At 35.4% G+C, this 27,424-nt stretch overlaps 1 protein-coding gene across 1 annotated transcript in view; it reads right to left on the minus strand.

The window, feature by feature from the left end:
• The window catches only part of LOC138307727 (tumor necrosis factor ligand superfamily member 10-like), a 52,110-nt gene extending 25,281 nt beyond the window's left edge, over positions 1-26,829 (minus strand). Inside the window, exons 1-3 of the mRNA XM_069248581.1 lie at positions 26,786-26,829; positions 24,255-24,330; positions 22,217-23,160 (exon numbers count right to left, since the gene is read on the minus strand). Of these exons, the coding sequence (XP_069104682.1) occupies positions 22,217-22,681 (465 nt within the window). The 5' untranslated portion in view covers positions 22,682-23,160; positions 24,255-24,330; positions 26,786-26,829. The remainder of the gene's footprint in view (positions 1-22,216; positions 23,161-24,254; positions 24,331-26,785) is intronic.
• Positions 26,830-27,424: the final 595 nt, after the last annotated feature.

Consider the following 27,424-nt stretch of genomic DNA (forward strand, 5'->3'; position numbering starts at 1 on the left):
ATCTTATTAACAAGAAATATCAATTTTACAGTATACACTGTATCAAAACTGCTTTGAGGCTTGAGATGATTGTATCTACGAAATCAATTTCAAGTCAAAACTTCAATTCAATATCGATCGGAGACGTCAAAAGGACATAATATATGAAAAAACCGCGGAAATATTAAAGTGGGGAAGTTTTGACGAAAACCACATGGCGGAAACCCCTGATGGGTATATTAAATCTGCCAGTCTACGCCTTATGAGCAAGTTATGGACATATTCACCAGACCAGAATATCCAGGAGGTTCCCTTGTAAAGCAATCATATCGCTATAAAATCATGGAATCTGGTCTTTTGTTGATCGCGTAAGGGACAAGTTCGGTAATAGTAAATTTGTATTTGGTACAAGTTTGTGTCGTAATTGTTGATACATCATTCCAGAAGAGAAAAAAAAAGAAAAAAAAAATTCCATGGAAAGTGAGAAACACAGATATATTCAAGTCTACATTAAATGTTTTATGGTATTCCGAAACGAAATTATACAGGAGCTAATATAAGAACATTTTGATAACATTGAGGTTTTTTGAAGTTAAATTACTTTATAACCACGAAATGCGAGATATATTACGAAACAAATTTTCTCAAGACTTTCTCTCTCAAAATTCATGTCGAGCTAACTGACTGAGTGTGCATTGTACTGCATTAGATAAATGGGAATATATATCCTGATAAAATAATGACGATATTTAAGAATGATAACGGGCATTATAATTGATAACGGTTTAAACTGTTCCACAATTTTAACACAATTATGACTGTGAACAGAGATGACTTTGGTCTTGTCTGGCCGGAATTTCCGAGCGCCCATAATAAAAGTAATTAGCTGACCTTCGGGATTTCCAATATGTCAATCATTGCCAGCTGACACAAAACAGACAATAAAGAAGATACAAGGAATTCATTAACACAATGACATGTGTCTGATTATAGCCACGCGAGACTACAGTCAAATCGTCTGTGGTATTTTCTGAACTTCTGACCCCCGATTCTACAGGTGCGCTAATTGGACTTGAACAGGTGAAATTTTACACATGTTGTATCGAGGCGATCGTTAGAGATATAATGATGTCAACGAACATTAGAATAGGAACAAATAGGACCAACAATTATCATTGTATTCCAACAAGGGAGATTCTTCTTCCCGACTTGCTCTGGGGCATATGACTGATCTCCCGAAACTCAACAAAGATGAGCTTCATAACAATAGATCCTTAACTAGGACGACAGCTATTTTCATGTAAACAGATGATTATCGCGAAATATTTCCAAACCGACATTCTTCGACAGATTATATCAAAGGTCAATAGGAATCATTTGATGTCGAAGTAACTTCTCTCAATGAAGCTGAAACATCAGCGATGTATCATAGGATTTCGGTTGTAAAAGTTTGATTATCAGAACCTTAAATTTAACGAAGAATTAAAACAAATTCGATAACCAAAGCATATTTTTGTCTAAATCAACAGTACCTTGAGGATTGTATATAGAATAATGAAGACAAATATCATAAAAAATGTATCAGAGAGTTCGTTTGATTCCTTTGTACATGTTGGTAGTGTCAATAACTGATGCTGTTTCAAATGAAGATTCCATTGTGGTATATTGATTTAATTCAATGCCCAAATACACTGGATAATCACCGATTGTTTTCCAGACTAATTTACATCTATCGATACTTAGTATGATTTACAATGTTAACGTCCTGTGAACAACCAGGATCGTTTAGGACAGCGTCCCATGGATAAAGTGTGCTGCATAAATACATTCACAATGTATGTTAATTTTGGGAGGCTGCGATATATTCGTGTTTCCTTGTAAAAATGGGACTCTTTTCAAGTGCTACCTCACTGTAAGACATCGCAAAACAGTTTAGAAACACCCCACACGGTCAAATTGCACTGACAAAAGGCAATTAGTCTGCGTTTTCTAATCCAATCATCACAGATTTACACAAAATAATTCACGCCACTTCGTCTAACCAATGGCATTCCCATGAAAACATTTTAGCCTTCTGTATCACCAAGATAATGTACCTTTATCTTTTACCATATCAACTTGTTTTTAACTTCAGCCTGAATCAAAACACATATATCGAATGTTAAAATTTTACATACCACATGTGACAGATATCAAATATACATTAAGTAGCATCTCTCAGTGAGAAATATATTGTATCTATGAAATCCAAACTCATATATTGAGAATAAAATATGTCATGGCGCTGACAATATTTATTGCACCCCATTAATATTACACGTATTCTAATCAGCAGTGTTTTATGTTCATGAAATAAATTTATATTCGGAATATATGACGCGGAAGATCTAAGTCCGCGAATAATATCTACTCTGATGCGGATAATATCAATTTTCATATTGTAAGAATCATTTCAGTCAGCGAATAACATCTACTATGACACTAACGATATCAATTTCATATTGTTAGTACAATATATACAGTGACGCGGACACTATCAGTTTCATATTGTCGGTATCATTCCAGTCGATGATATCGATTTTAATGAAATCGGTTTCAGAAATATGTTGACGTAGTGCATCCTACCTAACCGGCGTACTATTGATAATAGCACGTGTTTCATACACATTACATGTAATTACTTTCAGCAGAACAATGGACCGAATTATGTTGCAGAATGCATTGTCTTTTAATACACTATCGATTTAAGAACGGACAAATTGTAGCGGGTATGGTACTGTTGACAAACTATTAGGGTATGTCAATATTTAACTTGGGTAATTCCCCGTGTTGACACAAGTCTCCAAACAACTGTATCAATATGGTCCAGTTTGATTATAACGGATTTCTACTGTCTTCTTTCATAATACATGGTTAACATTCTGAGGATCGCAGAGTCAGGTATATGTCGTATTCTGTTACAGAAAAAGACCATGATAGCGCGGCCAAGTGAATTGAAATAGCTGCCAACATAATGTCTAGCGAGGTCCGACACCCATGAGCTACCAATCGAGGTGTTCTCATTAAGACAAATAAGATAACAGGTTTGCGTTGTTGTGGGCGTTTACATTTTTTGCGAGATATCCCTCTCATTGCTATATGCTCTACGTCGCATGCAACGTGACGTCACCGGTTTTGTACTGACGTGTTTTCCATAAATTGACACTCAGAATAAAATCGTCTAGATGAGTATGGATAATGAATTCATTCAATGAATAGAACAATGGTCCCGTGACATGTCTGAAGCAAAGCTTATTTAAGTCATTCAATTCAGCCATTGTAATCTTCTTTTTTTCAAATTTAACCGTATTTTTGTGCTTAAAGTAGAGTACAGAAGACAGTCAATGGATAATACAGATTAGTTTTAAATACTATCTGTCTTCCCCGTGTAAATTCATGTGTAAATCAAATTACCGGCTTTACGGAAGTAGTAATCAACTGGAGCCAGCTTAGCACAGACTCTGGACTACAATCGTACTTTTGTGAAACACCAGTTGGAATGTGTTCTTGTGCTCCTTGCAATCATAAACACGGAATGCTCAGAACTGTGGGTAATTGTGAAAAGGACGGCTGATGATGATGCAGTGATAAAAATAGACGTTTTCTCAATCACAAACTTATTTCGTAGGTGCAGTGTATGGTACCTGCAGTGCAAGGGAAACATAGAACCAATAGTACAATCATTCTATTACCTTTGACTTGTACGCCAATGTTACCATCGCGAAAACTTATTTTCATATTTTATCATAGACAGTTATGTTAAAGAGCAATACCCTTCAAAGGTATCTCTCAATTATAACGCGTTATTTATTACGCTTTCTGTCTTTAAATTCTCTTAAAATCTTGTTTTAAGATCGACCTCTCCCACAAATTCGTATTCACATTTCTAAACCGACTACAACCTTTCTCATACATATGTAAAATGATTTATCAAACCTCTCCGAAATATTCCCCTTTTCGACCCAATTGCAAATATTATAAACCTATACGCTTCCAGCACATACAGACTTCGTCACAATCTAACATATTCTGAAACTATGCTTCCATAACATACAGACTTCGTCACAATCTAACATATTCTGAAACTATGCTTCCATAACATACAGACTTCGTCACAATCTAACATATTCTGAAACTATGCTTCCATAACATACAGACTTCGTCACAATCTAACATATTCTGAAACTATGCTTCCATAACATACAGACTTCGTCACAATCTAACATATTCTGAAACTATGCTTCCATAACATACAGACTTCGTCACAATCTAACATATTCTGAAACTATGCTTCCATAACATACAGACTTCGTCACAATCTAACATATTCTGAAACTATGCTTCCATAACATACAGACTTCGTCACAATCTAACATATTCTGAAACTATGCTTCCATAACATACAGACTTCGTCACAATCTAACATATTCTGAAACTATGCTTCCATAACATACAGACTTCGTCACAATCTAACATATTCTGAAACTATGCTTCCATAACATACAGACTTCGTCACAATCTAACATATTCTGAAACTATGCTTCCATAACATACAGACTTCGTCACAATCTAACATATTCTGAAACTATGCTTCCATAACATACAGACTTCGTCACAATCTAACATATTCTGAAACTATGCTTCCATAACATACAGACTTCGTCACAATCTAACATATTCTGAAACTATGCTTCCATAACATACAGACTTCGTCACAATCTAACATATTCTGAAACTATGCTTCCATAACATACAGACTTCGTCACAATCTAACATATTCTGAAACTATGCTTCCATAGCATACAGACTTCGTCACAATCTAACATATTCTGAAACTATGCTTCCATAACATACAAAACAGTGAATCTCCTGTAAATCTTTTGGATACTCCTAAAGGTCATAAAGAAAACCCATTCTGCAGCGGATCTTTACAATTCACTTAACAGGGCAATAAAAGAATGTGTTTAAATATGACCCTCAAACCATCAGCCATACTTCAGCCTCTGGTGTAATTACATGCGTGCCATATAGGTTAGTCTAGGCTTTAGGAACACGCGAATAGTTATTGGTGAACGTTCCTATGGATGATGGAAACTCCGAATGGCGTTTTCTGTGTTTTGTTTATAACCCAGAGATATGGTTCTCGCTGCGGGAATTCCAAGCCTTCCCGGAAAGAACGTTTAGCATGGGCCGAGAGGAAAATGTGAAATATCATTCAATATTGAATTTTGCGTCAAAGAAGTAATTTTGCTTGTCTGAAGGCGCCGCAGTCGGCAGGCAAATATGAACATAAGATATCGGTGTAATTTTTAGATTTTATAGCTAATGGATCATAAGGGACAGTGTAATATCATGCTGTCAGGCCCATACACAAAACGTTCTTGTCTTTGCTTGCTGTGTTACAGACTCCAGAACACGATTCGTGATCGGTGCATAGAAGAAAATATAATCGTTTTCGCGTGACGTGCCCAAGGAGTCCTTGGTGGCTTGAGCCGTTAAAAAATAATTTGGTATTTACCGTGACTTGAGGCTGGCTGCATCAGAAAGCGGACATCCGAATGAATTTATATGTGGACGCGGGTGTATCTGGTACATAATTGGTTATGTAAATCCCGAGGGGTTCCGTATGATGAAACATTTTATTTTAATCTTTGCGCGAGATGAAGGCGTTAAAATTAATTAAAACTCGTAAAGTAGATCCTAATGCAACAAAACATTGCTGTAAAGAAACGGAACACGTCTTAGGGGATCCCTGGGATCACGTATCGCAGCAAAAACAGAATATATCTTAGAGAATCAAGTTATCAACACAGAATCGAGGATTAGTTGCCAAGGAACATGTAGCATTGAGTTCAGATCAAAATTCATTACTCTCAACAGTTTATTCTGTTTGGTTAACGGCAACTCTGTGTACTATTTCTGAAGTGCTTTTAAAGAACACATCTATGAAGCTAAGTGTTTGAGAAAACATTCGAAACATCAAGAAATCTTAAATAATTGAAAATTTAAGAAATCAACAACAATTTTAATATGTTGTTAATACGACAATGGCACATGTATGAGAAACGAAAAAATTGTCAAAATAATTGACTGATTTCAGGGTTTCCCCACAAACTCCCCAAATCTGTTTAAATGTGCGTAATTTCGAACAACCGCTGGGTCGGAAAAGTAAACTGGGGCCATTTTGTGATGAACTTGTGTCAGTGATATTCTGTATAAATGCAAATGATATAATTAGTAAATGCAAATAAACTAATTAACATGAATGTCATTAGATGTTGTGATTCGTTTTATCCCCTATTCCCTCACGACTGTTTTAACATTGCTCGTTAGCCTAGAAACTTTGTTCTGCATTCACACAGTTGGACTGTCGCCGAAACTCCCGAATCGAAGATAATTACATCTGATTTGTCAGACAAGGGGCTAATTTTCCACAAATGAGGGGTCGTTGATAAATGTCAGCCGTTTCGTCACTGAGGCATGCGCAATTATGGTATTCAAAGCCACTCATTAGGACAAATTCCCGTCCCACTCATTAGGACAAATTCCCGTCCCGGTGATCTGAAGGGAATGCTTGGTTAGTGCGTGTTGATGCACATTCCGGTAAACAAATATCACGTGATATATCAAATTGCGCCACACATTGTGTAAGAGAGGTGGTAAACGGACGTTTCATACAACGCCTTATTTTTATGAAGAATTAAATAACATTTTGACGATGTAAAATTATCTAACTGTGACGAGATTTTATCGTTATGTTTCAGTTTTGTTTTGCTTTGTCTGTTTAAGTTATGCATTTATACACGAACATTATATAATTACGAAATTATCATTTTCGTTCAAACTTAACTTATCCGCATTTAAAAATCACTCATTAGGTAAAAGTAAGAACTTTTGCGCATGCCCTGACTACCAGTTACGAAATCTATTTCTTCAAACGGACATCTAAAGACTCCGCAAAATGATTGAATTATAGAATAGTCGTTTTCCATCAACCTTCGCTTGCATTTTGATATTAAACAACTGTGCAGACTAAATATAATCAAAGTTAACATTTTACCCGTTCATTTCATTTAACGAATCGAAGACGAACTCGAGTTCAAGTCATTCACGGGTCAGATATTCGTTCCGCAAATTTAACCGATCCTAAAAACACATCTTACATCTGCAGTATATTGGTGGCTGCGCACGAGCGTCTGACAGTTTGCTTAAAGCGTTGATTTATACTAGTTCCACCTGTCGAGACACCGGCTAATTGAGGAAAAACTCCCTGATGTAACATAGCGTATCAAATTTTATCCCGACTTTAGTGGTTGTTTCGCTTGTCTTATATATGTACAGATAAGTATAAATTGTTTGTGATAATTTTCACCTGATGTTCTACTGACGTTCATGATGTGTTGGACTTTTTAGAGAAAGTAAGACAGGAAGACCAACCAAACACTTACAACATATGCTCTCTTGACATTTGGCCTTGAACCTACAGTTTGAATCGTGCAAATGTATGTCGGAAATAAAGTAACCTTTATGAGTAGAATCAAACAGTAAGATTGTGTTATATAAATATATATATATTGTTATATTTCAATTGTGTACCTACGTGATTTTCAATATTAGGGACAGCTTGCGTATTCTGTATGTGCATATAAAGGAATTTATCTTTCTTTGCGGGTAGGTATTGATCATGACGTCATGTGTTTGTGACCGTAACGCCATACATGTACTTTTCAAAGAGTTCAAAGAGTTTCGCTCACAAAACATTAACATCACAATAAATACCTTCCCGCAAGGGAGTTAATTCTGCAATATACAATATGTGTGTCAGTAGTGAGAGTGAGTTGAAGGTTGTCATCCGTAATGTCTCCTTGATAACATTATAGTGACATCATAACGAAACATACTACCAAGAACTTCAAGCACTGAAATAACCTTCATCGTTCGATCAGAGGAAGTCCATTCCTATCAGAAATCAAACATCCCGAGAGAAAACATCTTTTTCAAGGTTGCAGTGGTATCAAAGAGCCGATATACTATCTGACATCCCCATTTACACATCAAAGGGAACGGATCGATACGAGGTTGATGTTTCGAGTACCACATCAAGACATTTTCTCCTTAGCCTATAAATAACCTCTCCTTACTGGATTATACAGTCAGTAAAGGGAATTTCTATACAAGAAAATAAAATCCCACCTAAGCCTGGCCTACAGAGCGCGGACCACACTCCATCATGACGTAACGCCGCCGCATCGATTGCCATGGCAGTGGCTACTGATTGTACCCACTGTAGGTTTTCTGAGGCTTAAAGATCACTTTCGGTTTGATATTTACAGTTCAAGTAGGCAGGTATGTTCTCGGTGGATTTTCCCAGCTGTCAGCTGGTATTTTCGTGTTACGACTGAATCTTCCTTCAATGTCACGCTGTTGACATTGTGTGCGTACTTTGTGAATAGATCCGTAATTGCCAGTCACTTGTTCCGCCATATTCGTTTGAATTCGGCGTTATTAGAACTGCCTATAAGCGTTAGTAATAAATGTATCTGACACTCGAATGACGTTTTGACCTTACTATTATACTTCGTAACTTTTCGCAATTACTCGGTTGAATCCGTCGTTACTTGGTCGACATCAACCTCTTCCAGGGTCCATTGCAGAGCCGTCACTCCAATGGATTCACTTCATTTTTAAGCAAATAATTCTCAGTACAAATGAAAAAAAATGCATTGTGTATATACGGGTTTTTTCACCTCAATTCTTGTTTGGATATATACAAAATTGTACATGTGTTATGTATGGATAGTGTCAACAATGTTCACGGTATCCCGTTGACTCGCCATTGGTGACTATCGTTTTATTTCGTCTGAGCTTGAAATGCGATACGGCCTACGTACTTTAACCGTATGTGCTCTTACTATATTTAAATGTAAATGAGAGGGTTAAAGTGCTGGCTTCCGGAATTCAAATGGAGAGGAATTGTCCGAGTCTTTCTGTCATTATAAAGTTATAAGACTAACACCGGTATTTGTCAAATAATTACACACTGTTGACAAGCTGTAGATATACACACAATGCTGGTCATTTGGTCAACAAAGGACACACAATCCGGCCACTGACCAATGCGATTTATTTGTAGACCCGATAAGGTCAACAAGCACTGAATAGACAAGTGCAGGATATACCACGACAAGCTGTATGGACATATTCAGTATGGTTTTATTTTTGTTTCGCGTTCAAGTCATAATAATTGCATGTCTCATCCTAGTTCCTAAAGATAAAACAATGCCTTCACATACAGTTCGCCATATGAAAGCATGCCATCATTTAAGGTAATATGCATTCATTATTGTTCCGAAAAATGTCAGTGGCTTATCCCTACGAATAATTTTCAGTTTTCCAAGTTTGGTTGGATAGCTTTATGGGTGGCCTCTTCTTTATACGACGTGTTGCGTGTGTGAAGTATTTGGGAGACTGTGGTATTTTCGAGTGTGATGTATTTGGGAGACTGTGGTATTTTCGTTTGTGAAGTATTTGGGAGACTATAGTAAGTTCGAGTGTGAAGTATTTGGGAGACTGTGGTATGTTCGTGCTGTATCTATTTGTGAAGTATTTGCGAGATTGAGGCATGTTTGTTCTGTATCTATTTGTGAAGTATTTGCGAGACTGAGGCATGTTTGTTCTGTATCTATTTGTTAAGTATTTTGGAGACTGAGGCATGTTTGTTCTGCATCTATTTGTTAAGTATTTTGGAGACTGTGGTATGTTCGTGTTGTATTTCTTTGTAACAGTGAAGTTAGGAATATTGATGAAACTAGGTTTTGCATACAAAGTGTATGTGGTATGTAGTGGTGTGTGACACTGCTTTGATATAACTGTGATTTGCTTGCACACTGCTTTGGTATAACTGTGATTTGCTTGCACACTGCTTTGGTATAACTGTGATTTGCTTGCACACTGTTTTGGTATAACTGTGATTTGCTTGCACACTGCTTTGGTATAACTGTGATTTGCTTGCACACTGTTTTGGTATAACTGTGATTTGCTTGCACACTGTTTTGGTATAACTGTGATTTGCTTGCACACTGTTTTGGTATAACTGTGATTTGCTTGCACACTGTTTTGGTATAACTGTGATTTGCTTGCACACTGTTTTGGTATAACTGTGATTTGCACACTGTGTTAATGGTTTAAGTGTGATTTCCATTTATATTTATTTTAGTACCCCGAGGTATTCAACCCAAATTAAAAGATAATGTACTTACAGTGTGTTTCGCTAAATATGATTTTTTTTCTAATGGCTCATTTAAGACATGCGCTGCCAAAGTGCAGCGTTAGGTGCCGAAAGTCCAACAGATGGCACAGATCGGACACGGGAGAAAAGAAACAGTTCTTACAGCCAGCTGCAAGGTATGTGCATGATAGAAGGGTCTACTGGTGCAGTGTACCGTTCTAACGGAAAGGCATGTTGGACCTGTATCTTTCGTATTGAAAAGAAAACATCGTCAGCTCGATTGGTCAATTGCTGATAATTGTAACGATTTTCTTATTTAGGACTTCAGCATGCTTAAGTATTATAACAAGAAATGAAACAAAATATGTTTACCGTAATCAATCATGAATGACAACGTTCCCTAAACATCGTGACTTTTTTGTTTCCGCAGACTGATATTCAAGAATTCCATTCTTGAGACTGAAGTATCCCTTTCTTTCAAATGGGTCAAGGTCATATATGATAACAAAGTCAATCTGGTTATTAAGTCAATCTTGTACAAGAGATCCCAGAGGGATCTTGGCGCCCACCTAAGAACGATCTTTGTCTGACAAAGGAAAGAGGGATCTTTTCTCTGCTTTTCAAGCTTTTACTACATATAACTACACATGAAATTTCAGAAAGATCCTTTGACTGCTTTCTGAGATATATAACGGTAACAAACTTCAATTATCAAAATCCTTGATGGCTACCTGTCGGCCATCTTGTTCACCGATCGGTCCCAAAATGCAATATGCACAACTAGACCCCTAGAAGAACTTCCACATACAATTTGAGACAGATCCCTTCAGTACATTCTTAGACATAGCGGAAAAAAACTTCAATTGTCAAAATCCAAGATGGCGTTCTGTCGGCCATCTTGTTCACTGATCGGTACCAAAATGCAATATGCATAATCAGGGACCTAGGGGAACCTGCACATGAAATTTGAGACATATCCCTTCAGTACTTTCTAAGAAATAGTGGTAACAAGCTTCAATTATCAAACTCCAAGATGGCGTCCTGTCGGCCATCTTGTTCACCGATGGGTCTGAAAATGCAATATGCAAAATCGGACCCCTAGGGGAATCTGCACATGCAATTTGAGACAGATCGCTTCAGTACTTTCTGAGAAATAGCTGTAACAAAGTTCAATTGTCAAAATCCAAGATGGCGACCTGTCGGCCATCTTGTTCATCGATCGGTCCCAAAATGCAATATGCACAACTAGGCCCCTAGGGGAACCTGCACATGCAATTTGAGACAGATCCCTTCAGTACTTTCTGAGAAATAGCGGTAACAAACTTAATTGTCAAAATCCAAGATGGCTGTCTGTCGGCCATCTTGTTAACCGATTGGTCCCAAAATGCAATATGCACAACTAGGCCCCTAGGGGAACTTACATGTGAAATTTGAGAAAGATCCCTTTAGTACATTCTGAGAAATAGCGGTAACATACTTTAACTATCAAAATCCAAGATGGCTGCCTGGCGGCCATTTTGTTGACCGATTGGTCCCAAAATACATTATGCACAACTAGGGCCCTAGGGGAACCTACATATGAAATTTGAGAAACATCCCTTCAGTACTTTCTGAAAAATAGCGGTAACAAGAATTGTTAACGGACGGAAGGACGGACGACGGACCACGGACAAAAAGCGATTTGAATAGCCCACCATCTATTGATGGTGGGCTAAAAATACACAATATTCCTTGTTATTTTGTGGTATTTTACACTGTAATGTATCTTCCTTTCGTGTGCATCTTCTACTTTCAACCCTAGCCATTTTATTGTGTTAATTTATAGCTAACCTTATTTCAATATTGCTGCCCTCTGTGCAGATATATCCCTCTTAAGTACTGTATGCTTTGATGAAGCGTTAGAAATGTCGCCATTATTAGGAATACTGTAGCCATTGTAGTTACTATGGTAACTAAAGTTGATATCTACATGGTCATGAAGTGGGTTGTTTTACATGAAATGATGTCCTTAGTACATTTTAAGACAGTTTAAGTACATGTGCATTTTTATGGCGACGATAAAATCGATAATTTTTATTCGTTGCTCGGTAAGAGAGAAACAAACCAGTTGTAAAACCACGTAATTTCTGACAGATTTTACCTATACAAAGTCTATTTTTATCGTAATTGAAAAAATGATTTTTCCAAAGTTTTAAAGCTTTTACGGAGATCAAAGGAATTATCTCATTGCTTACTGATCAAAGGCCAGTAAGATGTTAATTGACATCTAGATATAATTATGCATGTATCATTACAGAGCAAACCTATTAGCGGTTTTTGTATTCTTTCAGACGATTTCATTGACCATTATGGATCAATGGCACAAAAAATCTACGTCATGGTATTTCAAGAATAAGGGATAAAACATACAAAACGTAATAAAAGTTTTTATTTTATCCAGTAAACATACTATTTTTCCAAAAGATTTGAACCGTATGGCTATAAAATTACTCCTCGCGTATCGCATTTATTAAAAATTGAAGGCAATCCCAAAATCCTTGCAAATTGACAGACATATTTGACAATTTGACTGATAAACTGATCATCGACAGCTTTGTATTTTAAGGCAAATTATTTTCTTTGGTAATCTAAGTATTTTAGTTTAATGTCATAATCGATAGTCGTACAAATCTTCTGTAAATGGCTGCTGGTCCCCAAAACATAATTAATCATCGCCACCCTTTGTATGGCTTTGTGTGGTCAGCATTCACCTTAATGGTCTGCCTTAAGTCCCTTAAATATAAATCTATTAGCGACTGTCAATGGTCAGCTTATTGCTTTGTCCAGTTTAGGCCGTGATTCTGGCCGATTCACACAATACGTCGAGAGATAGAGTCACAAATAAACACACCATATCCATTCATTATTCCCGCCATTGTCCGTCAAGATCGATAGCAAAAGCGTTGCTACCAGTCTCCGACATAGAATTACTTTTCCGATAACGGCGAATCAGATTTGTTGTATTAACCGTACAATCAAAACATTTTGTGTGGTAACCTCACAAATAATGAGTTATTTTTAATCAATTCCAACAAATTAAGACAAGATGATTATACAGTAGGACCTACATGATATCTTGTGTTTGATATTGAACTATATTGTTTAACATCTGGTGAGCTGTGTACAAGTACTAAAACAGTACGTACAAGTTAAGTCTTCAAGTGTATTTTATTATCCTCATTAGTGTAAAAGTTTATAATTTGAAGTTGAGATGAATAAAGACATCCATGTTAAAGTTAAAACATACGAATTTCGAGTTACATTTGTATTGGGCTTTTATTCGTGAAAAATGTTAACTGGGTAAGTGATATTTTTTTCAATAACTACCAACAGCACTTATCAATGAACCGATCTGACAAAACAGTATGTGTATACATATATACACTATACCTATATCTGTGACTTTATCTCGGATTTGGTGACGTGGTGCCATTGTATCGGATGTCGTCATCAAATCGGCACCATATCAACAGTGAATAATGGCCGTCACAAAACACCCACATACGGAAAACCTTTGACTGGCAATACGAGGCGGGTCCGGCATTCCAATGCCGTTATTGTACCGAAAAATCTTAATGTTAATAATAGACATTTAATTGTAATGAGATTAACAAGCACTAACGTTCCAAAAGGTCAGCAATTGTGATTACTTTTAATCCAACATCGGTTAACATATGTGTGTATGACTTATGTACATCGAAGCGTTTGCATAATTGACAATGAAATATTTTGAAATTAAAAACAAAATATACCCGACTAGAACGGTATTTACAAACGAAGAGAAAAGTACATTTTATTTGTTAAAATTATGATAGAATTTTGCTGTCATAAGCAGTAAACATTTGATACTTTCTCATGGATAATTTTTGATGAAAAAACGTGTGAGTCATTTTCAAGATTTTGAAATTCTAATGGGGCCATTAACAAAGAAATCTTAAGAAATCCTGAAACATAAGAAAAAGTTTTGGGACCAATGGCTAAAGGGCCCCTATAAAATAATTCATGATTTCTAATTCTTAACCATGATGAATACATAATATTTCACAAGACTAGGGAACTTAATATTTACCTCTAAAACATCGAACATTGAACAGAGTCAATACGAAATGCCAGATAAATACATTTAAACTTGACGAATTTTAAATGTGTGAAAAGAAATAGGTAAACTTAGACAAAAACTTCACCAACTCAATTGAATAGAGGGTGTAAATAAATGATGTTTATATTGAGTCATAAAGTTACAACCTGATCTGAATATGCTTATACATGTTTCACTTTGAGGAAACTTATTTTAATTTACGAATACATAGGAGGTATATTGTGTATTAACACGAATGAATACCTGTATATATACGTGTATATGTGTGGGTATTTGCTTGTTTCTGTTTGAAATTTAAGCAAACAATATTTATATTTAGAATTACATATACAAGTCATACTTTCTGTTAACCAGACGATCTACCGATTCCGCCTGACAAAACACACTCAATGATTCCATTGTGGCGAAGTCAAAGAATTTTAAATTGGAAAGGGTGCGTGTTTCAACAATGAAACCGTTATGATCATAAACAATATAGAGCTGTATTTTGTCTATATCTTAATGTTGATGACGTGGTCTTTTCAGGTATTGAATTATCATATACCAACAAAAACCACATAGATCTGATATTAAGACATCATTCTGTTTTGTCTGATACCTACAGCTGTGTTTGATATCAATGGTACTTTTACTTCATCTATACTTTACCTAAAAATACAAAATCGGTTTTATCAACTCTTTTGTTTTCCACACTCGAATAAGGTTTTAATTGTGTGAATGTATACACTTTAGCATACGAAAAATATGCACTCTTTACCAAAATTACGTATTATATATACCTGTCGGTTCATGTCGTTTGAACCTGAACTTTAAATACTAAAAAGTAACTTTTTGTTCAATTTTAATCTGATTAAAACATAAGTCTATAATTTGCATCGAGAATTGTTGTCGCCATCGTGGACGTCGTCGTTTTTGCTGTTGTTTTATTGTCTTTTTATACATTCATATGTACAAAAATGTCCCAAAATTACGAATGATATAAACCTGTCGGATCACGCTATTTGAACCTGTATTTTACATATTTGTATTGTTTAATTCTAATTTAAGGAAAGCATTGGTCTATTTTGTTCATCGATGTCTCTAAGTATATTGTTGTTGTCATCGTCGACGTTGTCTTTTTGTTGTTGTTGATGAAGGTCGTCATGTTGACGATTTGCTGCTACAAAATGTTGCTGTTTGTTTTGTTGCTTTTGTGGCGACGGAGTGTTTTTAGCATTGCAAACAATCATGTAAACATATAAAAATTGTAAACATTTCAAACATGTAAATATTGTATAAAAAGTCCATTAAGCCCGTTGACCGTATCAGGTCATGCAGTCATATCGGTCTACTGACCCCACTGTATCGCCTGTCGAATTGATACATTTAAAACAGACAATGCAATCGCTTTATACTTATCTATGGACTTTACTAAAGAATACAGCACATTTAACGGACCATCAGTTTAATGTGTGCCTTTAAAGATCTAGAACGCGTTTCAACATTCTTTATACCACACACAAATTATCAAACAATGTTTGGGGAACTCTCTGGTACTTGAAAACTACGAAACTGCGATGTTTCACGAGCGTTAGGAGAGCGTCAAGTGGTTGATTTACGACTTGTTTAAATTAAGTAGAATCTTGAAAGTTCATGGCCTTATGAACGAAGTAAAAGGGGTATCGGTGAGCATTCATTCGATAGAAAATAACAATGAAAGATAATATATCCCTATGATTTAAAATTGATCACATGACATCATGAGTTTTTTTTACTTTGTAGTATGTGTACTTCCGGTTTGGGTTCCGACGTTGGAAACGAGCCAATGTAGGGGGTGAAAAGTCTATAATTGGGTATGATTCACGTACATTCATGAGAGCGACATATTGAAAGCACTGTGTTATTCCGGTTCGTTCAAAATAAGTTCTTATACAGTGTACTATAGCCCAATTTTTCTTACAGAAGTCTGAACTTCAGAACAACTAACAAATCACCAATATGACCAGATGAAACTCGAGGCAAATAATGGAAATACAAATATAATGTAATAATCGACATTCAAATTGATAATTTGGTATATAGAATTAAAGATGGAAAAAACCTTATTATTAATCCGGAAATGAAAGCGATATAAATAAGGGCCTATTTTACAGAGCATTTTGGGACCGATATTATGGATAATAGGGCCCCATTCCCATTTGAAAATTTGAAAATTGTCATTATCCCTTATGATGTCTAAGTTTCTCAATTATTTATATAAAGTGATTAAGCACGACAAAATGCAAATCATTTCCTTCAATAAAGAATGGATATTAGACCCCAGTTTCGCTATTTATGAATAAATTTCAGTCTGCGACTTTAAGCACTAGGCCAGTGTCCATGACTAGTAAATGTACAGCCGGACTAGTGCCAATTGTAATGAACTAGTCCGATTGGACTAGTGGCTCCCTCATTCCAATGCTACATTTACAAGTGTGTTGCATTTTTCAGCACATTTTGAGGGCATTCTTTATGCGATTATTTCAGTTCGGATGCATCATTTTGTGAGAATTTGTGTTCACGAAAGCATCCAAAATGCATTTTGGGTAAAAATTTTAAACTGATCATGACTGAACTTTAAGTACTGTGCTGAAGCAAATTAAAACAGCTGTATACTTAATATGGAATAGTGATAAAATAGTCGGATTAGTAAAATATTGGGGTTTACTAGTCTAAATGACTATAGCAGCGAACAAAATTAGCGCCACAGACTGTATGATTTTGAATCTAGAGAATAGGTCCTGCTTTTATGTGAATACGAGTTATCGAAGCTTTATATTTCCGCATATTTATGATTACGATTTAAGCAGGTGTTTACATTCACGCGGAACATCCACGTGTGTATATTGTATTACCTACGGGCTATAAATCAGACATATATCTTCCTCCCCTGGGCATTTGGTTAGATATGAACCCTATCATCGACACACACTCCGGTCGATGTACATGTTCCTGTATGCCACGTGTGAACGAATTCTCATTTCATCGGCAGTAACATTACAAAAAACAAGTATTACAAAATTGATCTCGAGTCACATATTAGACAAAAAATATATTCAATTTACATTGATAATTGTCAACGATGAAATTCAAATAGACACATTCAATGTGGCCTCTGGCTTCTTGTTTTTAATTTGTCGAAATCAAATATTTCATCCTCGTGGATAATTTTAAATAATTAGATTTTGAAATTGTCATTACGCACCAACTCCCAAAAGGAACATTTAGAAACGTTGAGACGAGAACCGGAGCTGAAAACGCGATTAATTTCACTTACAAGATTTTACGAAACTCTATTCGATTACATTTTCTGTCGAGGTTATTCAGATATAAAGCGAATTAGATAGCACAGGGGGCCACGAAACCGACATGGGTTTCTTAGATTGGGAGAAATCAATTTCTGCGGAAAGAGGTGGAAACACACAACGCTAATTGAGATCAGGGTAAGAAATGGAGTATATGTGTTGATAGGCAAAACTGATAATATTTCATTACACATGGCGGATCATCGGGATGAAGATTTAGTAATCGTTCCAGAGACGATAACAGCGATGCAATCATCTGATCTGATGATAGACAACGGCGATGATTTTGAGATATAAACGTATCATCAAGCTTGATACGTGTACGCATCCGTGCGAAATGAGATGAGATCCGTTTAATTGCCATTCAAGGATTTCTCTCCTGGCTGGAACTAAGTAAACATGTTTGCTATTTTTGTTAACAGAATCTCAAAGAATCTAAAAGCATTTTGTTATGCTTATTCTTTTGGATAACTGAATTCTCACAGAACACTGGAAAATGTATTAACGCGTTTTGGAAGTATTTTGTTTGTTTTGCTTATCTTTTAACACCTGTTTACATGGCGATATAATCTAATAATATATTAGCGAGAATAAAATATACACATAACATATCGGACATCAATCAGATTTATATCCCATATCATAGCAGTAGTCTGCTATACCTTAAAGATGCTCCACCGCTGACAAATGGTATTTTTTCACCATCAAAAATAGGAGCGGACGATTGAGTATTTTTCTTCAGTTACAAAAGTTATTTACTTTACTCCATTACCACCATTGAAAAGTTTGAGCTTCTAATTTTACTTCGAGTTAAAAATATGAAAAATAATTAATTGCATCCCGAAAAAATTCCGTTGCACTATATCCTATATGGAATGAATTAATGATTGCGCATGCACCAAAGGCGAAATAAACTATTTCATGTTATTTTTTTTTGTTGTTAATTAGGCATATATATGCACGATTAAACACCAATTATTATTCAAATGATGAATATCATTTATCTTCTGACAGCGGTGGAACATCTTAAAATTATGTGTACTCATAACCACATCTTCGACGCATTTTAAAACGATAGACTTTGTTGAACTTCGGGATAAAGTTTATCTTAAAAGTTCTCTGTGCTTCTGGGTCCGTACGCCGGTTAACCCAGCTACAGGGACTAAAACACTCGCCAGATATAATGAAACCGCTTTTGCTAAGCAGGAAACCTCGAGGGACATATTTATACATCATTTGAGATAACATAGGATTTTTATCAGTTGCTGATGAAAAGACAAACACACACAACATGTATCCCCTGATAATTGTTGGTTCTCGGAGAAGAATCAATTACAAGCATTTATATTCATCTTTTGTCTTCGCTCCTCACACCCCGAGCTCTCTTTACCAATACACACAAGAATTGTACTGAATATTAACGGTTCTGAGAGAGTGTATGTGAGGATTCGAGGATTCTAACGAGCTGTGGAGGAAGACATCCCGGATGTCTCATTACCAGTGTCTTACACCTAATACAATTACTGTTTTTCTCTATTATTTGTTTCGCTTTGTGAAGATTTTTTTATTATTGTGAATCAATAGTCGGTGCACAAGGAAAACGGGGGCGGAATATATACATGTGTATATATGTATGATATAAATATGTGGGGAATTAGGATGTGTATCTATATTTGCATGGGGGTTAGGTGAGGTCAGATAATTTCATATACATGATACATCATAATATGAGATATGTATACGCTAATGCAGATGTGCGTGTATAGGTATGCATGAACGTGTGTGCGTGCGTGCACGCGTCCGACTGTACAATATGATATTATTTACAGTTCTCTCCTGTAAGGTACTTGTCTATGCCAGTTCTTGTTGTAGTACTGTACTCCGCCGAACTCGAGTACTTGGGCAGATTCACGAGCACGCAACACGTATATATGTGTGTTAGATACAATGTATAGTAGATAAAATCTAAGTACGGTACACGTACATGCACTGGTGAATTCGCCACGGGCCAGAACAATGGAATGAAGTCCGTAAAAAACGGAATAAAATTTTTCGCCTATATATCAAAATCTGCTTACTTCTTACATCGTCAATAGTTACTTTGCTGCAGGGCTAAAGAACGTCGGCTAACTTTTTTATTCAAACTTCCCCTGGACTTTTAAATACAATAATCTACTTTATGTAAGTTTTGACCTTTGACCTGTCACTAGCTTCACAGCAAAGAGTGATTTTGCATTTTTATGAGATCATCTTGGTTATCTGTCAAGCAAGGATAATGTAAAGGCGGAATTGGATTCACCTTTAATTTAAAAGATCGAGATTTCATAGGATGTTTTACAAAACGACGTAATAAACGTAACCTTCAATTTGACATCCAATTTTCAAAAGTCTATTTCTCTTTAATTAAAATGTGGTAACGATAGTTAAATTAGTTCTTGGTGCAATAACCATTAAAAATTGACTCCCGGTCCCGAGAGACCACGAATTGAATTACATATTATACATTCTGAAGTTTACACTAAATCGTGTGCGGTAGTGTGTACATTATACGATATAGGCAAAATGTAAACAAATTCTACGGAATTCAATACACATGTTTAGTATTGACATTTAATTAATTTCTTTAAACGTACGATTCGGTACGAGATTTAAGTATATATTTACTTCGTAGGAATTCTAAAATTGATTTTCCCCGGTGAAATATGACGACTGCACAAACTGAAATATAACAGCATGAATCGTTTTAAGGCTTTTAAATTGATTTTCCACGATGGAATATTACGACTAAGATCTTCAGAAACAGAACTATAACTGCAAATATCATTTCAAAGTATGGAAATTGATTTTCTATGACAAATTGTGTCGATTAGTCGATCACACAAACTGAAATATACATGCATGTACCATTGCACGTTCTGAAATCAGTACTATTGATGTACGACGTCAATATCATGGTCTAGCCTAGGTATTTATCGACAGCAGAAAGGAATTCTATTTCTGTTACAATTCAATGGACGGTATGAATGCTATACTAGGCTGATCAATAGCGTTATTCATATACACAGAAATCAAAGATTTTCCAATCTGTTCCATTCTTATTTACACTATGAATTCAATATTCATGCTTCAAACTACTTGTATTATGTCTCAACGGTCGTTAGAAAGTCGTTTTGTTCAGCGGCAAGTCTTTGAAGATGAGATACACAATTTGACACAGAAATTGATATCAGATAGATATTTAAATGTCGTTATATGGACTACATACGATGTCCCCACCTATAGTATATATATATTACTCATGTGCAATGTGTTCATCAATAAACGATATACGCATTTTACGGTAATCACAACAAAAGCACCAGTAACAAAGGAAAAATGACTTATTGTATTCTTATTGACATGTACAACTTCTACATGTACAATGTAGAACATTCCTTTATAATGACAATATTATATCCCATAGACAAAAAGTATTCGCTTGGTTGAAGATGATGGACATTGGTTAGAAGTTTCTTTTAGATGTGTTTGAGTGCATACGAAAACATCTTAGTATACTTTATTTTTTTTTGCTTTTTAGTACATCTATTATTGGTGATCTGATACATCAGGGATTCGGCTATAACAACAGAGATGCGAGAGGATGAGGGATTTAAAATTCAATACAATTCACTTCAAATAAAACTCTGTTATTGTACTTTTACGCAATGTCATAACGTTTTTATTTTCGTCGTGAGTTTCAGAGGGGGCGGGGATTGAGGGGAAAGGGGAGAGTCGTTCAATGACGAACGGTTGGTTACTCGAGTTCTAACACCATGCAATCTACATTGACATCAACTTTTATTAATACAGATTGACAAAAAGAATCCACAGTTTTTCATAGATTTGAAATAAATTACACGGACAGCGATAATTTTGACTGAAAATTTAGTATTCCACAATTGTAAGCGGTCAGTAACAAAAAAATATGAAAGAAACTTCCTGAATTATATATTTTTTGAAAATGTGGGGGAGGGGGCAATGCCAACAGTCAAAGAGCCCCTCCAAGGATGAATAATCGGAGGGGCTGGACCCTAGACAGGGTAAAACCTTTATACATAGTTCCAACCTGGGGCATGGTTTATGAGGGAGGGACGGTCCGTGTGAGACTGTGGCAATACACAAAGCGATTTAATGTTCTCGGTGTTGACTGAAGTACAGGAACTTGGCATTGACTTGTGTAATTCAATACCTGAATGTGTTTCATTTACAAGGATTGGTAATTAAAAACAGAATGTTTCACTTAAGTGATAAAAGATACCAAGTGTAGATTTTTACAGGTCCATAGTCTATATATTATACCGTGTTGTAAATTTTACCTTTTTTCTTGGTAGAAAAACCAGAATGCATTAAAACAATAAATAAGAATGTCCGTCAAAATGTGAAAATATTTGAAATGGGATTGTGGGTTTTGAGTTTTGGGAATTCAGACTTACAATTTAAAACTTGTTTTAGATATTTTAAAAGACTTACCAGTTCCAGCATGGCGAGTAATTCTTTGGGAGTTTCAACACAACATTGTTCCCCCTCCGGTTCATGTTTCCTTGTGAATTCGTTTAACATCCGATCCTCCTCCACGGAGGGGCCGAGCCGGACATTATCACACGGAATACACAACTCTTCCCGCTCCAGAATCTTTGAAACAGTCTCCCCAACTTTGGGTTGATGTGTGTGGTGTGCCACATCGTGGCTAAGCTTGACAAATAGCACCGCCATGATTACAATCAAAATTAGAATCCCAGCTGCTACCACCACGAATAATCCGTAAAGGTATTTCTTGAGACGAGCACATTCATCCTGGATCATTCTTATGTCCGAATAACACTTTTCCCCAGAAGACCGGGCCATGTTTAGATTATTTGGCTTTTTCCCATTCAAGAGATTTTCATTTGATTCCAAGTCGCGATCGCTGTCTGACATTGTCTCGTTGTCGTGCATGAAGACGGAAGAAGCTGAGCACTGATGTTTGTTTCACAATGAAATCAACAATATCCGTGAAATCACACACGTCCGTACGATCGCTGAGCTGATGATGTGAGTAAAACGCGACCCTCTCTACAACATGTGTGTTGGATTGGTAACATGTACTCCGCTCTCTCTACGCGCTATGCCAGTTTGGAAACTATATGTATACACCTCACCTAAATAAGAAATTAATAATCCTATAAACGCATTTCCAACTGCCTCTCCGTCTAAGTTGAAGATTAACATGTAATATGATTTACATTCCTGTTAACGGTAGCTATTTACGGAGCATTATGTGCCGTACACCTCCACTGGCTTTGGTTTGTAGCGTGTGTGTGTGTATTCGAATGTTTGTGCTATATCGAACATGCAGCGTCATGTGGGTTTTACCGTTATCCAATCAGCGCGCCGGTTACACATGCCTTTGACACCGCTGTGATCTTCATCAGCTGCTGTCAATATGATATAACATGTTTGATTAGTTGTTTTAGTGATCAAAGACGAAATCTTAATGTATAAATAGCAGGTACAGTATTTAATGTGTAGTTTAAATCATCGCTGATCTAGACGTCTTGAAGATAAAAGATACAGACAGATTTTTAAAGATAAAAATGTGCGCTTTTAAAAATCTAAAATTCAATTTTTTAATTTTAGATACATCTTTATTTTTTCTTGATTTAATTGACTTGAAATAAATGTTATGACTGTAACTATGCCTTCTGGAAAACATTTCTAATTTATTTTTAATCACGGGTATTTGTTCAGACATGTAAAAAGTCGAAACCCTACTACTATTAAATTTTTTTTGTGTTAAATTTTCAAAGGAACTTTAAATTTAAAAACAGTTCTTTTGTTAATTTCCTACTAACGAGAAGGCTTGTCATTGACGCTGGTGTAAAATTTCATATTGTTAGCTTAACTAAAAATTACCATATCTATTTCGATAAGGTAGTGTTTAAAGGTATGGTTTCATAATTTAAAATGTATGATATTTGTTTTCATGAGGGCTGTATGAGCCTAAATCATATTTATATAACATGTGTTGATGTATTTTAATGTTGAGCTGCGATGAATATGTAAAGGGTAAAAATGGAAGTTAAAAATAGAAGTTAACCATGCTTTTCAAAACAAACTATCGAAATCTCGATACACATTCTGTGCCGGTGATATACAGGTAAAGCGTCAGGTAGATATATTATAGAGTATGTACGATTGTAGTAAGATTTAAAAGTCCGCTATAGTACTGCCTATATATTATCCAGTATTGTTTGTGTCCGACTTTGTCAGCTTTCTTTAACAAAGCATAAATGTTTCTTAATAATTCAGCTTTATTCTACTACTCTGTAATTCAGAAAACTTGAATGAATTTTAATATCATAACGTCTTTTCCGCACTAGATACAATTTAAAACCTTTATTTCTAGGTTATGCCTTTTCGTTTACATTTTAGATATTATTGATGTAAGATGACAAATCACATTTCGGATTATTATAGCAGAAATCAAAACACATACATAACATATAGATATATATTAAATGCGACTTACGTTAGTCTTCCTGAGAAAGGAAGAAAGAGAGCCCCCTCCTCTCGCCGGGCGGCGATTTATCACAGTTGAATGGTTGCTATAGGGAGATAGTTCGATTACAAAGAAAGAACAGTTAAATAAATGTGATACTGAATAAGACCACGTAACTGTATTTCAGAGATTTAAGAGTGAGCGGGGTTAGATCGATCCCCTGCCGAGTCTTCCCCAAAAACTTGTTAGACTTTGTTCAGTTGAACTGTATTATATTTAATATACTTTATACATGTAGTACCGGGAACTAAACTAATTTATTATAATGTAAATATCATATAAACATAATACTATCAATAGTTAGTCGTAAGATGTCTACATCACGAAAGTGGATAAACGTTAAATTATAGTGTAAATAAACGATTTTTTCTGGCCTCAGAATATGTTTTTATATTTATACTATATGTATTTACATGTACCGAATACTCCCAGCCTCGAGGTGTCAATTATAATACCTATATTTGGCGGTGTCTATCTACTAACGTATGTTTATCGTCGGAGAACGAACGTTTGATTTTGAAACAATGCTAGTTATTAGTACCCTGCGGGGAAGACATTTACAACCTATTGATACCAAGAACAGAAACTTTCCAGATTGTCTTGGCCTGATTATGCATGTATCTCTACACATATACTTGGGTCTATCCTATCCTATGTGTTAACCCCAAACAAATAATAATTCCTTCAATTTTTTTCTCTTTCTCTGGCCTGACCATCCTGCTCCCTCCCCGCCATTCTCCTTTTTTCTGTCTTTCCCTGGCCTGTTAATCGTACACTCCCCCCCCCACCTCCCAACCGAAACATATACATACACACTCTCACTTTAACGTTATTTTGTCCTCGCCACATCCTCGGATCTTTTTGTGAAATGTTTTCCTCCTACCGTTCCTATACATACTACATATTGATTCTGATTCTGTTATATGGTCTTTTTATCTTCTTCGTCTTTCCTCTGTACAGAAATCACCTCTTTGTATCCCCCCCATCCTCCTCCCCCTCAAACGACATACAAGATTTATAACACGTAGTAGGTTAAAGTACAGAAATATAACAATAGATATTGATTCAAACCCCGTTTGATAGCGGAGCGGTGCGTTACCTGGAGAAAAGTATGTGTCAGGTATATACATGTACATGTATATTTTACACATATTATACGGATGTACCTGTATACAATGTATCTATATACATGTAAATACAGTCTCTCGTCCGTGTGACAGAATACGGAAATTTATAAGTTATCTTTTAGTATTAGTACTTTGCATAAAATAAAACGCAAATTGTCTTTAAAAACGTGACACTTTTAGTGTCATATCTTAAAAAACAATATTTGTTCTATTTTAAATATCAAAAGTCAAGTTCACGAAAGAGAACATTTATATCGTAAAAAGGACAAAGATCCCCTGTCTCGCAACTATTCTCACCCCTCCTCTCAATTCTTACTTCAATTTTTCTTTGATGTCACAAACATTAACTGTTAGGATCAATGGAGAAAAATGCTTCATCGGTATAAAAATCTAAACTGATGTTGGTAAGGATGATATATAGTTTTCAAAATGCCGTAACTTAAAATGCAACCTGATCAATCCTTTTTTACAATAATATATGTCTTAATATATATGCTTTTTTTTTTTTGCGATTGCCATAGGAAAATGCCAGTGTATGTAGACAAATGCATATAAGATACTTGGAAGTTTATAACCAGAGAGTTACTGCTTGATCAAACACAGTGACATTTAAATAATACATAGGCTATTCAGTATTCCGTGAAATGATATTATATATATCATGGATACCGATACCATATTCAAAACATCTTATTACATATTAGACATAATCTTTCATTTATGTATGTAGTACACTGTTTAGTATTGTCTTACTTACTTTGCATATGATTGGTTATTATCACATAATTCACTCCGCTTAATATCACATTGTAATGATTGACTCCTCTACAATTACCTTATGCCACATTTTTAGGCAACTCAATTTTGTTGCCAAAAATAAATGAACTTGATATTATCATACTCCTTCCTAATATAAATCGATATAGAACTGATTCCTTTATCGTAAGACTGCTTACTATCATGATTTGTAAATTTGTAAAACGTTTTAAATAATATTATGCTTTTAATATCATATTCATTTCAGACTAATTATATATATGATATACTCTTGCCTATCATCTTTTTTTGAAATAGTTTATAGATCATTTTATTCATTATCATACATTTGCTATATGTTCCGCTTAATATCATATCACTTAAATCTTAAGTTACTGTCCAAATACAGTTTATTAGTTATTTTGAAGAAGATATCGCGAAATGTGGATTGGGTATCAGAGTTTACAACCGTCTTTTACTGTATTTTACCTGATAGAGTTACGTGAGAAATTCAGCAATTAACAATGCGCATCTACATGTAATAATTATGACAACATTATGGAAATACATTGTTTACATGTGCCGGATAATGGGGAGAATGACGCAAATGTTATTTACCTTGTACACCAATCAGCCCAAAGCGTCTCTGGTGATGTGCATGTCTGCACATAACACGACATAAAGACGCTACTTAAGAGAATAACGTTTTATCGATATGATGTGTAAATAATCCCACTGGTAAAATTATCGATTTTATCATAGTAAGGTGCATTTGAAATTTGAAATTTCGACATTATAATGTACGAACGTCATCTAGCGAATTATCTGTGCAAATGAAGACGGAAGTGAAATATATTTGTCATTACATCATCGTTAGTGATATGACATCGACCGATAAACTACAGTAACTTTGAACATGAATAGGTTGTCAACGTATATAGATGTAGTAATAACTATTGCTTTATTTAAAAAAAAATATAGTTAATGAATAGTGAATTTAACCGGCATGTATTATTAAACGAGAAATGTTACTAATCGAAAATATAGAAATCGTGGAAGATTGATTCAAAGCCTTCAATCTACCAACCGATTTCATCGCTGTTATTTTTCTACCATAAAGCATGGAGCGAATTATATATATATATTTAACATGCACAACAGGTAGTCAGCAAATTGCGTTAATATCGTGACTGATGAAGACATTCACAAACATGATCGATACATATGTAAGAGCCGATACTCTGAATGTTCAGTGTA

The sequence above is a fragment of the Argopecten irradians genome, chromosome 14 (genome assembly GCF_041381155.1).
Source record: "Argopecten irradians isolate NY chromosome 14, Ai_NY, whole genome shotgun sequence".
Classification (NCBI taxonomy): domain Eukaryota; kingdom Metazoa; phylum Mollusca; class Bivalvia; order Pectinida; family Pectinidae; genus Argopecten; species Argopecten irradians.